Here is a 16,298-nt window from a genome sequence, read left to right on the forward strand (position 1 = left end):
CTCCATTCGGCCCTTCAACCTGCCCATCTGCTTCTCACTCTTTGGCCATCCCACCATCATCTCCTGGGCCTAGTCACCATATGCTGGAAGGAGTGAGATAGTGGGGAAGAGGGCAGGAGAATGAAGAAAGTCTAAAATGTGTATTAAGGGCAGGATGCTCCCACTTCTTGGGATACCAGGATACCCGTCTGCTCCCCTTCTCCTTCCTGGGAGAATTCTGTGTTACTTTTTTTAAATAAAACCTTTTCTCTGCACTTGCCTCAGCACACTTCTCTAACATTCAAACTTCTACATTTGAAGAAGCAGGATTTGTCACTGATAACCAGTGGTATCATTAATATTTAACTATCACAAAGGACTCTAGAAACATGAGCTTGTCCTGAATTCCAGAGACTGGCTGAAATACTAATTAGTTTTGTATTAATTGCTTACCAATAAAAGTTATGCTTTCACTGTCTTCTTTATTGTTGTCCTAGCATAAACCTTGCCCTGTGTATGCCTTGTTCAATCGTCTGCTGACTGCCACCACCTCTGGACTGCTGTGATGCTGAATACCCTTAACATTTTCTACCTGACAGAAAACAAGGACTTTGGGTCATTTCCCTCCAACTTTACCCTCTCAGCAGGAAGCAGCTTGGAGATGTCATCTCCCATTTTTCCATAGGTATGGAATGTAGAAATTGACAGTGGGGAAATGTAACAGTGGTCCACTTCACCTTTTGTATATAGTTCTGAGGCTTATTTTTTTTTTTTTAAAAAAAGGACATTTTTTTCCTTTTCCTTTTCCTTTTATCCCTATCTCCCTACCTAATTTGGGGGCAGAGAGCAAGATTACCCTGAATAATCTGTGCTCCACAGGAAGGAGATGTCTGCCAGAGGATCTAGGAAGTGACAAATTAACAAGTGAATCCTCACTCACCATCAAAGCACACTGGATTTAGCCCTGTCGGGGCACACCTGCAATTAGCCCTTGAAGAGCTCCTTTAAATTCTCCCTGGTCCTCCTAATGGGGAGAATCACAGCCTTTGGGACAGGAGTCCCCTGTGTTTCTCCTTTGCTAGCAAAGCAAGAAACCTTCTTTTTTCCTTTTTCTCAAAACCATGTCCTCATTAAATTGGCATTAATTGGCATTGGGGACAGGGGTTGAGCTTTCAGTTACAAATGCCGATGAGATCAAAAGAGTCATTGCTTTAAGACACTAAATTTGGAGTGGTTCCTTACACAATAACAACTAAATGATACAGCAATTATATTATGATAGGATAGTATATTAGGATATGATGTACTAGATGCCTTAGCATTTAGAAAAAGCAAGAAATATAATAGGGGATAAATATAAAGAGGTATTTTGGATGCTATTTAAAAATAAAATTGAGTCAAAAATTTATAATTATGCTGGCATAACTAATACTTGTTAAAATATCATAATAATCTCATATCTAAGCAGCATGCATTAATTTCTTTAATCCTCAAAACAACTTGATTATGATTTTAATTTACTACTCCTTGAACTCAGGATATCTATAAAGCATTATAAGGTTAAACTTGATTCTGTGTGATGTACTTCAGATTCATTAATTTCCTAATAAAATTAAACCAAACAAAAATGTAAAAATCATGATTAAGAATCTGAAAGAACTGAAAATGTATAGTCATATGTAAATGTCCAATGAGCAAGCTTAACACAGAGAAGGCTTTAGAAAAATGTTGCATTTCTACAAATATACTTTCCTCAGGTTTCTCAACTAGAAATTTCATTTTTCTGGGGTCGCATTGTCCCTTGTGGCTGTTCCTCCCCATCCAATTAGTGGACCTTCACTCCTCACCTCTCCCCTGCCTGCAGAGTCGGTGTCTATCTATCAGAGAGAACATTCAGCCTTTTGTTTTTAAGGATTGGCTTATTTCACTTAGCATGATAGTCTCCTGTTCTATCCATTTACCAGCAAATTCCATAATTTCATTCTTCTTATGGCTGAGTAATATTCCCTTGTGTACCATATATGTACCATATAAGAAAATAAAACTTGATTGAGGGTCATTAGGGTGGGGAGGTAAATAAAAGTAACACCGTGCTTAGGCTTTATGTTGTTAGTCTTAATGTTCAGATGCAAGTTTAGCCTTAAGAACTGGATGTATAATATAACTTAAATCACTAAAACTGTTGGCCTTAGCAAATGGTAGTTTTTTAAAAGTAAATGATTTAGTATTCCTTTTAGTATATACGAGGTGGAATTAGTAACTGATAGAAAATAGATAATGGCAACTTATGATAGGGTGTGCTTTATAAAAATTTTAAATTTTTAATTGTTTTCTCATTTTTATTGGTGGATTATAGTTATACAAAATGTTGGTATTTGCTGTTACATATTAGTACATTAATATTTAACTATCACAAAGGACTCTAGAAACATGAGCTTGTCCTGAATTCCAGAGACTGGCAGAAATACTAATTAGTTTTGTATTAATTGCTTACCAATAAAAGCTATGCTTTCACTGTCTTCATTTTTATTGGTGGATTATAGTTATACAAAATGTGCTGTTACATATTAGTACATGCACACAATATAATATAATTTGGCCAATTTTTCTCCCCAGCACTTCTCCTTTCCTTCCCCATATTCCACCCCTTGGTCCTTTCCCCTATTCTATTGATGCACCATTGATTTTTAAAGAGATCCTCCTACTTTCTTTCCCCCTTTCTTCTCTATTTTCCACATATGAGAGAAAACATATGTTGTGTGTGCTTTTGATTGGCAGCCAAAATAAAGCAGGCTGCTTCAGAGGTGCTAACCAGTCCTGTTCATCCATCATGGAAGCCTTCAGTGCCAGCAGTGACTAGAAACAGTTTTCAGAATTGATGATGGCTGTGATTTCCTTCCTTGAAAGGAAGCCATTATCTGAATCCCAGGTTAATGTGATGTGGGGTCACATGCATTCTCAGGATCTAAGAAGTGAAACATATTTTCCTTAGGAGTCAAGAGGGGCTTTGACGATACCCTTGCCCACAACACAGAACTACCTGAGGTTTCATATTCTTATGTATTATCAAATAATGAAAGTAAGAATGTGATTGGCATTTAGGATATAATGTTTCTGCTCTGTGGGAAGATTGCAAGGAAGATGCTGAGGACTAATATACAGGTCTGGTATCATCAGAAGTCTGGGAGAGTGTTGAGGCTTTCCCTAAACTCATGGGAAGTTCCTTTTAGTGGCTGTCATTACTCTGGCTTGTCTGTGCCTGACACTACCTAGGAGATGATAGGGGTTGTTTTCCTCTAATGGTTTAAGCAAGTCAAATTTCCTTAAATATCACAAGAGATTAAAATTAAGTTGAAGAACAAGAATCTTTAAGTTTGTGCAGCTTAAGAAATGAATATGATTTAGAAATGGCAGAAGCCACACAGAAGAGGGAGATAATGCTTATCCATCATATAATAAAGAGAAATGGAAACTGAGAAAGATGTTCAAATTTGTATGGAAATATCTATATTTTATCCTGCAGAAAAAGAAGAGCTTATGTCAAATACATTTAAATAGGAAAGATTGGGTTTTAAGGAGACTAATCTTTAAGAATATAGAGACTGGATTTAACATGGAGGAAGAAATTAAAGGAAGATTAGTCAGAATATCAGTTTGCAATTGCCTGGGTAAAAGTTACTGAGGACGAAAACTAAGTTTTAGTTGAAGTTGATGGGAATGTGAACATAATTTAGTAAAAAAAAAATTCTGTGACTAGATTACTATGCAATAATGATTGTGAAAGTGGGTCCTCTTTGTATCTGATAATCTTCCTATGACTTAACAATCTCTAGTTCACTCTTCATGTTAATCAGTAATGAACTTATCTATATCAAATTGTTGGGAGGGAAAGGGAGCTCTTTTGTAAGACAACTAACTGAGAAGTCAAAGACAAAGTTTCCCATTTTCCCCTAGAGTGAGCTGTTTTGATGAATACAAACTGTGGTATTGCTGTCATTTTTTCAATACTTGGCAATACTTGGTTTAGAGAATGCGATGATGTTGGTGTAGGGTCAACTCTTGACCCTTGGGGAAGTGACTATAGCAATGGAAACAGCCATTTTCTAGGCTGAGGAAATTTTCTGATAGTTTAAAGGAGGAAAGTCAACTAAGGGGACTGGGAAATATCATATTTGAGAATTAGGTTAAGAGAACTGAAATAAAAAGTACTCAGCAACTAGAGAGAAGACCAACACCATGAGAAAAAGTAGGTTAAGAGCCTGTAGAAAGTAAGAGCAACCTTAGCTTCTATGTTACAAGAATTATTTTAGGCCCTAGCTAAACATAGTCAAAACTAGGAGTGAGGAAGAGGGCATGAAGATAGTATGCAACCTTCTAAACTTTTTAGAGGAATATAAAAGCAATGTCAGAAATATTGAATAAAGTAAGCTGGCTACATTGATGCCTAGGCAACTTAACCCCTTTTAGATTCTATAACAATAACAAATGTGCTGTTTTGTAAGACAACTAACTGAGAAGTCAAAGACAAAGGCCGATGTGACTTAACCCTTTTTAGATTCTACAACAATAACAAATGTGCTGTTTCAATCAAGATCAACTATAAAACAAAGAAATTGTAAAGAACTTTTTGGCCGATAGTTGGCTTTTTCATATTCACTACATTATTTTTCATGGCAATAACTGAATAACCTTGGAATTTTTTGTATGTGTTTTTGGCAATTATTCCTATTTGAAAATGAAGTCAAAACAGTTTTTGTCTTTGTCCTCAGGGTCCTGCCTTCCTCTCTCCATTTTTCTCTATTTCTACTTTTGCTTTTCCCCTCTCATCATTGACTCTTTCCTGACAAGGTTCAATCGTTCTGGTAGTAGTTAATCGGGAGTTATCCAGTTCCTGTGGTTAAGAAAAGCAGCCACAGCCTAGCGCAGAATCATAGACAAGGGGTAGACCCTCCTTCACCTAGGCCAAAGAGAGTTGGTGCCCTTGACAACCATTGTGCAGGGAGAAGCTTGGACTAGCAGAGAAAAGGAGAAAAAAAAAAAAAAAAAAAAAACGAGAATCCCCATTCCCACAAATGCCTTTCTCTAACTCCAACACTGTTTTATAGACCATTCTTAATTCTGGTGCAGATAAGGTTTGTACTTTGGCATTAGAAAGAGAATAAAATACACGGAAGCTTTGCAATGTTCTTTATAATACAACCAGTAGAATTCTGACTACAAATGTCTAGGGAAGGGTAAACTTATATGCAATCAAAGCCTCAAAAGGTGTCATTCTCATGTAAAAGATGATTCTTGCACGTTACTTATTATCACTTCATTCACTATCATTTATCAAAGTGGTTTCATCAAATTGATGCAGTTAGCCATGCACATGTAAGACTCACGTATCCTTTAGAGAGCCTCTACTGAGAGCAGGATAACATGATGATAGACTCCAGCTGCTACCTTCCAGAATTCACAATGGCTTTCCTCCCAGGGCCACATTCTCCACAAGTTGCTCCCAACCATGATTGAACATGGTGGGGGTAATAAAACTAGCCCCCTTCTACCCAATTCAGGACTCCTTTGGGCTTTTCTCTAGGACTTCCCATTGGTCTGCCTGACACTTTGTTCTTGCATTCATTTTAAGGCTTTTATACCCAATCCTCCTTCCTTCCATCTATTCTTTCACAGATGTTAGATCCCTATCATGGGTTCCTCTTGCGTACTTCTGCTCCCTCTGCATTCTACCTTTAAGTTATTCCCCACAACCAATCTCCTATATATTGGTAATCTCTTTATGTGTGCTTCTTTGTTAACACATAGGACAAAAGTTAACAAAATCTTATAAAAATCATCAAATACTATAAAATGTTAGTTGTTATAGATTTCACTGAAATATATAATTCTTTCAGTCTTCTTTCACATATTTTTTTCTCTTCACCTTTTCTCTCCCTCTCCATTTTTTTCCCAGAGCCTGTCTGATTTTTTATGGTGTCAGATAGTAAAAATACAATGAAAATAGCATGTGTTTTCCAGCAATACTTATAGAAACCATACAGAGCGCCAATCAAAAGCTGGAAAGCAGAATCATTGATTCCACAATCTAATTTCCATGTGTATAAGTGTTTCTTTCATTGATACCTGAGGAAGAGGAGGGAGGTCTGAATGCTGTTTGACTTTGCAGTGGTTAGGGATGATGAAGGTAGAAAAATGAAAGATAAGATCATACTGCCACAAAGTAGCAATGTTGCTCTGTTTTTAAATTTTTCTCCCATCTCAGTTTTCTAGAACAATACTGATTTTTTGAGAGGAATGACTGTAATACTTATTTATCAAGAAAGATATTTAAAGTGTTATTTTTTTAAAATAATGATTTTAATAATATTTAAACATTTAATATACTAAAATATTAATAGGAAAAGTATAATAAGCAAATTATTCTTTTTTTTTTTTTTGGCACTGGGGATTGAACACAGTGGTGCTTTACTACTGATCCACATTCCCAGCCCTTATTACTTTTTATTTTGAGATAGGGTCTCAATAAGTTGCTTAGGACCCTGCTGAATTGCTGTTGCTGGCCTCAAATTTGCAATCCTTCTGCCTCACTCAGCCTGCTGAGCTACTGGGATTATAGGCATGTGCCACTGTGCCCAGTCATAAGCAAATATTTCCAAAAGTTTGTGATCCAAAGTTCATATGCACATGTTTTCTTCATATTTTTCAAGAGAAAATAAGCATTCATGCAATGATAAATTATCTGTTTTAAACAAAATTAGTAAGCATTTTTATTTCAAATCTCTTTTAATCCTTCTCCTAAAAGACATGAGTCAGTAGCATTTATAAAAGGAAGATACAGGGGAGATACTTGACAAGAATCTTGTCAACTATCTCCACACTGACCTCCAAAAAAGCAGGAGTTGTACCTGGGTTTTCCAAACAGGACCTACAAGTGGCTATTAATGTTTTTTAAAGAGTCAAACATGCTAGACACTCCATTCTGTAACTAACCAACAGGGACATTTCAATACACACGTCTCTAATCCTAGAACAGTACCAAAACATACCCATAGTGTATTTGTTTTGTTTATATCAAACCATCATTCCCTTTCCATTCCCCACCCAGGACCCTCCCTCACCTCATTTAAGATTGGCTTGCAAATCTATTTTAACCACTTAATAAATTTTTGTAGTTTATTAAAACAAATTATGCAGCAACTATTTTACTAAATTAGGCACAAAAAGAGAGTAATGAAGAAAAATTAAATGTGAAGACAAAACCAGTCTTGCTTTGTCTTGGAGGAAGGCAGAGTGGGTGAAAAGGACAGAGTGGTTGCAGAGGAGTGTGGTTTCCTTCTAGTGAAGAACTTACAATGACCTGGAACCCAGAATGATACCCCTCTCCATTAAGTTGCTTTAAAATAACCAAAATTATATAGCAGTGACTATGCCCCAAATAGCACCAGTATGTTCATCCCAACAACCTTCCTACCTCCAGAGCAAAGCCCGGGTCAAATCTTTCCCTCAAGGGAGCACCAGGGATGAAATAGTCAGACTGGCCCTCAAGTTACACTTGAACTGGTCAGGAAACTAAGGACACAGTTCTGAAGGTACTACGTGGTCCATGGTTATCCTGAATTCTGATGAAGAATGTCCTATGCTTTCTTTAAATTCTATTTGCTGGAGCAATAATTATTGCAATCCCGCTGAGACCAGATATTCATGTTTCCTTCCATGGGTGTCTGCTTTTTTGACTGACCCCTTGATGCCCCTTAGCACTGTAGATGTGGATATTCGAGAGGGGAGGGGATCTATTCCAGGTACCCGCTAAACCCCTCTAAAGATGAAATGAGAGTGAAATTATGTCATAAATTCAGTATGTGAAACAGGTTTCCCAGGATGCAGATGAGAACAGGAAAGGATGGGAGAAGGCTAGAAAAGATAGGAAGAAACTGGGTGACACCTACCAACAAGGTCAAGAAGCAATGAAAAGGACAAAAACAATATGAAATCTGCATGTAAAGAAAGGTCTCTGTCTTCCAGACTAAAGAATCAGTATTATAAAAGCAACTCATTGTTCTATTTTTTAACCTCAGTATCTGATTAACCAAGACCTGTATCTTTGATCCAACCCGGATCTCACTCATCTCTCACACTTTTCCATGTCTCATGTCATTTTGTTCTGAGCATGAAGCCTCCAACGTCAAAACATGTGTATTATGACAAATTCTCTAAGATTAAAAATTATCATCCCTTTCTCAAACAATCACAACTCCAAAATCGCTGGGAGAGTCCTTTAAATAGGCAGTTTCTGGAAAAAGAAGGATATGGAAAGTATCTATTGGAAATGCAAAAATGACCCAGATTTAGCAGAAAGTTACCCACTGTGCATTTGAGAAACACATGGATGTATATTAATTCTGTTGCTTTGCAATGATAAAAGTCCATATTTAGACATGAGTTAGGAAATCAAGTCATTTCGAAGTGATGGAAGCTATGGTGGAAGACGCAGGGTCTACAAGATCATAAACTTGGACAAACCTTCAGCATCATGAAATTATGTCTCAATATTTCTTCATGATTAAATTGGAATTCAACTCAATTATTTTCTAAAATAGCCACCTTATTCAATTTGTTGATTTATCATTTTTAGTAAACTGGAAGAATATGTGTGGGGTAGCATAAAAATAGTTTATTTATTATATAAATTTTCTGTGGATAAGTCATAGTAATTTTTCAATATGTCTGCTTTTATAGCTATTTGAATTGTTATGACATTATAATAGAAATGAGGGGAATTCTTCACATGTTTATTTAAAGAATATTGACATTAAAGAAATAACAGAATTTACCTCTTAATCACTTCTATATGGGAAATAAGAATAAAAATGATGTGTGTATAATTTTGCAAGAGTTTTAAATTTGAAACTTTAAATCTTACCAATGTTTTATTTAAAATAAGAAATGTGAATATATATATATATATATATATATATATATATATATAACAAAAGATTCATTTTAAAAGAATGACAAATGACAGTATCATAAGACAGAATTGCAAAACATTTTTTTGCCAAAAAACCCTAACGTATGTATATAACCCATTTCTACTTATATTGTAGACAAATATATTCAAATTTCAACACTTAAATATCACCTAATATAGATCTCTCTCTCTCTCTCTCTCTCTCTCTCTCTCTCTCTCTCACTATATATATAAACTACTGCAGGGTTTACTACAGTATCATTACAATAATGGCACCTAGAAACAATTTACTAATAAATGTTGCATAAATATTGTGAAACATTTGGATTACTTAGATATAATGAACAGGAATTTTTGCTAGGTATACTGTTAAATGAAAAAGTAAAGAAAAAAAGAAAACTGCAAGTTGCAAAAGCAATATACTACAGCAATTAAGATAATAGACTTTTGAATTAGATTATCTGAACTGAATTATTGACTTTGCCACTTACTAGCTGTATTATGGGAGAATTTTCTAAGTGCTTTGTGCATTGATTTTCTCATTTGTAAAATGAATGTCAAAATAGTACTTACCTCATAGGCTGTTATAAAGATCAAATGAGTCATTATATATGAAACAGTTACAATTGCTGGTATAAAATCTGCAATGTTAGTGCTTACTTATTTGCATATAGAGAGAAATTTAGACTAGTTTATGTTAAAATGCTCAGAGATTACAAAACTACTGATTTTATATGAACATAGATATGAATGCAAGCACACAGAAAGAGGCCTATGAACATACTTGCCAAAGTGATACCAGTCTGTTATTTTAGGCCTTAAAGAGGATGCTTCTTGTTTCAACATTTTACATGGAGAATACAATTCATATATTATTTTTGTGACTAAATGTTACATATTTTGATAATTAAATGTAATAATATGCAAGTATGAGAAACAATGCTATAAATTACATTCATTGAATTGTTGACAGAAAGATGTACATGCACATATCACTAAGTGCAAATAAGCAAATCAAAACAGCATTGTGTTAATATAAATTTACTTATATACAATTGTGTGGTTCCATTTGTATATGTTAAATGCTAACTGATTAGAAGATTTCAACTTTCTTCATGTATATACATATATGTATATGTATATACACACATCTGTTTATATATAAATATGTATGTATATATATTATATTATCTATATTATATTCATACACATTCAGATTAGAATCTTTTGTCATGAACATGTGTCTCATGCTTATTTTTTTTAAGAAAACAGGATAAAAGCTACTTTACTCTGAAAAAATAAAGCAACAATGAGGCTAACTAATTACACTGCCATGCGATATCTGGCATTCAAAATGTGTGTTAGAAGCACAGTCAAGTGCTATTGAGGAATGGAATGAATCATAAAGGTTATGAACTACTTACCCACCAAACACCTGGAGTGCAGAGAATTTGGAAGCATCCAAATCATTGCCACTTACTATTCGAGCCTTAAATGAAGAATAAGAAAAAAAACAAAACAAAACAAACAGTATTTTAGCATACTATAGTGTATGTAAGTGACATTGGGACACAGGTCAACTGCACTACACACGTAACACCTAATATGACAGATGCTAAGCAGGGTCAGCTCCAAGTCAAAGCTGTGTTTTGTGAGTGGAGGTTTTGAAATTAGCTGTCAGCATTTAAACAAAAGCACTGGTAGAGTCCAGGATAATACATCATATTCCAAATACCATTGCCCTTAAAACTTGGTATGTGCAGTGAAGTTCATGAATCAGTCAGGAAGGTCATGACTTAGCCAGACTTAAGAACAGATGCTGTGTTTGACCGAAGCAGACCCCTAGGGTTGGCAAGGTAAGCTAACGTAAGCGCAGCTGGCAAGGTGTAACCTCTTCATAATGCAACAGATTAGGGCACACTTAAAGGACAACCAAAGAATGGAAAGCTGGGATGACATGCACATTTCACAACTAAAACAGAGAAATCAAACAGGTCTAATATGTACACAAACAAACATGTACAAAGACAAGATCCCTCAGAAGGGAAGAAAAAGTATGATTTAAAACCTTTTCATCCACAGAACTGCTATCTGAAAGAGAATCAGGAAAAGAAGGAATAAATGTTAGATGGATTACTTTTCAAGAAACCATTTAAACATATACATGAACAAGTGTTATCGTTACATTGTTAAAAATCACAAATGAACAGTTGCAAGGCTGAACCCCAAAGGAACAGGGAAAGTAATTCCTTATAATTTAAAGAGCTGCAAAGATGTGAGAGAATGCTTGAAAAGTATTGCTAGGTTTAATGAATGAAAATGTGTCATATTAAAAACAACAACAATTAAAAAAAAAAAACAGTTGAAGACTTAGTAGTTCTGGGCTCCAGCTGGGGTGCTGCCACTTACTGAGCACACAGGGCAAACTACCAAATTCTCTAGAGTCTACACTCAACTCTGAAATAAGGTCAGAAATATTTTCCCCAATTACTTCAGAACATTGTTGAGATCAACTAACTGAATATTTTTTAAAGTAAACCTCAACTGTCTATAAAATTATTTTTTTAGAAGATTACTTGTTTATGGTTCCTCATATGAAGAACTAAGACTAAAAAATAATATAAATGATTCCATCTTAAAAAATACTGATGCCTTAAAGGGTTATGTGCCTTGATTAAGATCACAAATCTAGAAAGTGGCAGAAGTGAGACAGGAACCCAGGGCTCCTAATGCTCCACTTGGTGCTTTTAGATCCAATGTTTTATGTGAATCGCACAAAACAGCAATGGGTGGTTGGCCCACAGTCTGACAATGATTTCAGATAAACCACAGGAGCAATAGTTTTCAGTTTTGACTGTGTATTGGCCCAGGTGGATGGACAATGAATTGCTGTGTGCTTGTAGTGGTGTCAGTTGTTATTGTAGCTGTTTTCAAACTCCCATCTAAATCTGCCAGGTCACAAGATATGGTCTATATTTACTTTATACAGGACTATTTTTACTTTATAAATAGAACTATTTTTCTTAAATATCAGCTTTGCTTATTAGTTTAATGCTGGAAGGACATCTCTATGTACACGAATAGGCAGGACAGTAGAGTTCGAATGACCTTGAAATTAAGTCTAAACCCTCTCTTGTTTTTTTAAATATAGATGAGCCTCAGAATGATAATTTGCCCAAGGTCATGTAGCTCAACCAAGACCCTTACTGACTCACTAAATATAGAATGATTAATTTTCATAACTAAATATCTTTGTGCAGATTTCACAATATTTCAGATTTAATCCTAAAATATAAAACATGGCAAGCTGTGTTATAAAGTAATGAAAGATGAATCTTACTTATGGACATAAACACTTTAAATACTGTATAAAACATAGCAAATACAATTCAGTATTATTTTGGAAAAAAAAAACAGGCTATGTCCAAGAAGATTTTGCCCTAAGAATCATTTAAAATTATGAAATGACCAATTATGAATTTATGTCTATCAATTGGTCATACATCAATTGGTCAGAAAATATATACCCGAATTTCAATGGTACCAAAACATTATTTGATAAAATTTCAAGCCTTCAAAGTAATTATTAAAAATGTCTTTAAGATGGGTTTGAATGGGTCTGTCTTACATTTAATATATTTTTAAAAATCTTAATTTTACAGTCACCAACTTAAGTGTGACAAATTAGCACATTTTTACTATCAAGGACAAAACAAAACATTCCACTATCATAATTTAACTTTTTAAAGGGAGCATTATATATCTGGAAGTTATGGCCAGTATATTAAAGCATTAACAGAAAGAAAGAACATAAATGTTAGAAGTTAGGATACAAAGTTGTTATTTTCAGTAATGACAATTTTACATCCAGAAAACAAAACAAAATCACCTTGAATACTAAAAGGGCTAATTAAATGACTAACAAAGCAACTATCTAATTGTAACAGATTAATAACTAATTTAATAATATATTTTATAGCAATAAAACATTATTTCCTATATATTAACAATAACTAGTTTTTAAAACAATGAAATAGATCTGATTTCAGATATTCAATATTTCATAGGGGCAATTTGTATTCATTGTTTTTATAGGTATCTGTCTTCTATTTCAAGCATTCCACCAGATAAAAGTAGTTTTACAAAGGTCATCAATTATCATTAAGCTGCTTAATATGTCAATACATTGATTCATTCACTGTTCCATTCATTCAATCAACACATAATTTATTATCAATGAACCCTTTTTGTTCACTTTGACTTCTTTCTTATCTCCCTGTTATATTCTACCCCTAAAACTTTCTAAAATACAGATATCAGTCACTCCCCTTTTTATAACAGACCAATAATACTCAATGACTTCACGAAAGAAAATCAGATTACTGATTTTCAGGGTTACTGTAGTCTCATGGCTCATCATTCCCTTTCCACATCCTAAACTTGAGTCAGAACTAAATTAGTTCTGTGCCACACTTATTGAAATCTGTGACTCTGCATTTGTTGTTTCCATCCTCTGTAACAGTTGTTCCCTCTTCCCACCTAGCGAGCTGCTCTAAACCTCCAAAAAACACCTAAGCCCTCCTCCTGGAAACTTGTCATTTATCAAGGATCCATGGTCACTGCACACCGAGCTTTGCTCTCTGCTAATCCTCATATCTGCCAGTGTCCTCATCTGCAATCCTAAAATCTGAGCTCCTCAATATTAGTAGGTTTTTAATCTCATTTTCTTAATTTCTGCCACATTCCTGAAATAGAGTAGATGTCCAATAAATGTTTTCTGACAATAAAAAGAACAGGTTTAATAAGCTGTACCACTTTATGGAATATCTAAAAATGTTAATAAAGAAAATATTATTTCATTTTTCCTATATAGGAAATATAGATTATTATGCAATAAGTATAATAGTCAGAATCCTAGTGGCAGTCATTCATGCTAATTTCAAGTATAACTGGATTACATATATGTGAAATATCTGGGACTTTTTAAAGGGAGCATTACGAGGACAAACCATTAAAACATATGGCCCCAGAAAAATAGTAGGTGAGGATATGAGTGAGACATAAATAAAAATAATATACTACACTTAATTTTAGACTATTTATCAGAGACACAGAGCATCACTAGTCAGTGAATGGTGCATCTATAATATCCGTTTGCATACTCATCTCATACATATGTCTCAAAGTTCCATGTGTATTAAAAATTAAATGTATAATAACTAAAGAAAAAAGTAAATGAAGAGGAGGGAATATTTATTAAACCTATGGAATGAGAAGTAATCTTCAAATTTAAAGAAATAATTAATATATAAATTAAAATTAAACAATGGTAATTAAGTATAAAAAATATCCAACTGATTAAAACTATGTCTAATTATTATCATAAAATTAACAAAGAACAAATATATTAACTTTAATAGTAAAAATAATTCTCAAGGCTGTTGAGGGTATCATAAATCAAATGCTATCATGAATAGTTGAAAAGAATGAAAATTAGAACAAAAGTTTCAAAATTTTAGTGTTGACTTGAGGGGGAAATTCTAGTTTTGAACATGGATACCACAGAAATTATTTTTGTGACAGGTTAATTTTTGTCTTCCCAAAATTAATGTGGTGAAGTCCTAATCTTTAATATCTTGGGAGGTGACCTTGTTTGCAAATTGGGTCATTATAGGTGTAATTAATTAAAATGATTTTTCAAGAAGAATAGTATTAATCTAATAAAAATAGCATTTTTATTAAAAGGGAAAATATGAAGAAAGATGTACACACAGAAATAACATCATGAGAAGGTTGGAGTTATGTTGCCACAAACCAAACAACTAGTATAACTTGGAGAGAGGCCTAGGCAGATTCTTCCCTAGAGCTTCAGGGTACCACTGTGCCAACATCTTGATCTTAGGCTGTCGACCTCCAGAACTCTGAGACAATAAATTTTCACCATCCTAAGCCACTCAGTCTTTGGCACTATGTTATGATGTTACAATAGCCTTTACAAACATATACAAATTTAAATACTAAAAAATAATTCATGGCAAAAATGAGCACTGCTTCATTAATTACAACAAAAAAATTGGAAAAACATACATGATTAAAATAGAAATATAGGTTGAAAATTATGTTCCCTGACCTTAATTCAAGAATTTGTGATGATTAAGACCAGTGCATTGAAAGACTATATAAAATATAAGAAATGTTTATAGAACATAAAATAAACCTTAATGAAGTAATATTGTAATTATAATAATTTTGTTTCATCTATGTGAACAAAAATTTTCCATAGATAAAAGCTTGAAATAAACATTACCAGAATGTTAACAATTGTTCACCTTTGGTAGTAGGATAAAATATTCTTTTCTACTGTCTTTTGCATTTTTATAAGCTTGATTTATTTAGTAATATTATTTTAAAACATAAAAATGACATAACATTGCATCCAGAAGCAATATAATGCATATACTTCTAAAGTACACATGGAACATTCCAAGACAGGTCATATTGGGCCACATATGTAAAAAAATCTTAACAAATCTAAAGATTGAATTATATTAAGTATCTTCTCTAACTACAAAGTATGACACTAGAAATCAGTAGTAAGAGGAAGTAATTTAGAAAATTTAAAACTATATGGAAACTAAACAACTACACTCTAGAACAACCAATGTGTCAAAGCAAAGATCAGAAGGAAGGTAAAAAAAAATATCTTGAAACAAAAAAAGTATAAATGTAACATATCAAAACTTGTAAGATTCTGCAAAAGCAGTTCTAAGAGGGAAATCTATAGTGCTAAATGCCTACATTATTATTAAGAATGCATTAAGCCAGGTGTAGTGGGGCACTCCTGTAATCCCAGCAGCTCTGGAGGCTGAGACAGGAGGATCACAAGTTCAAAACCAGCCTCAGCAACAGCGAGGCACTAAGCAACTCTGTGAGACCTGCAATACACTGCCTGCAAGAAACTCATCTCACCAGTAAACACACATAAAAAGACTGAAAATAAATCGATGGAAAATGATAATCCAAGAAATGGAAATCTAAAATGAGCAGGAATAGCTGTATTTATATTGGAAAATAGAACCTTTAAGAGGAAAGTGGTAAGAAGAGACAAAGACACTATATAATGATTAAGGGATCAGTTCAAAAAGAAGGTATAAGGATTTAAAATCTGTGTATACCAACCAAATGTCAGAACACCCAATTTTATAAAATAGACATTATTAGACCTAAATGAAGAGATAGGTTGCAATATAATAGTGGATAATTACTGGTTTACTCTCAGTGGACAGATTATCCATATCAAAAAAAATCAACAAAGAAATATGGAGAATAAAACTATACTACAGTCCAATGG

The 16,298-nt window shown here is 33.9% G+C and overlaps 1 protein-coding gene across 1 annotated transcript in view; it reads right to left on the reverse strand.

Annotated features, from left to right (window-relative positions):
* UNC13C (unc-13 homolog C) overlaps positions 1-16,298 on the reverse strand; it is a gene marked incomplete at its 5' end in the record, with an annotated part of 578,171 nt that overhangs the window by 451,363 nt on the left and 110,510 nt on the right. The window contains 2 exons of the mRNA XM_081292419.1: positions 10,372-10,436; positions 11,016-11,038. Coding sequence (XP_081148545.1) covers positions 10,372-10,436; positions 11,016-11,038 — 88 coding nt within the window. The remainder of the gene's footprint in view (positions 1-10,371; positions 10,437-11,015; positions 11,039-16,298) is intronic.

Source organism: Spermophilus citellus (genome assembly GCF_964194105.1).
Source record: "Spermophilus citellus genome assembly, chromosome: 4".
Classification (NCBI taxonomy): Eukaryota; Metazoa; Chordata; class Mammalia; order Rodentia; family Sciuridae; genus Spermophilus; species Spermophilus citellus.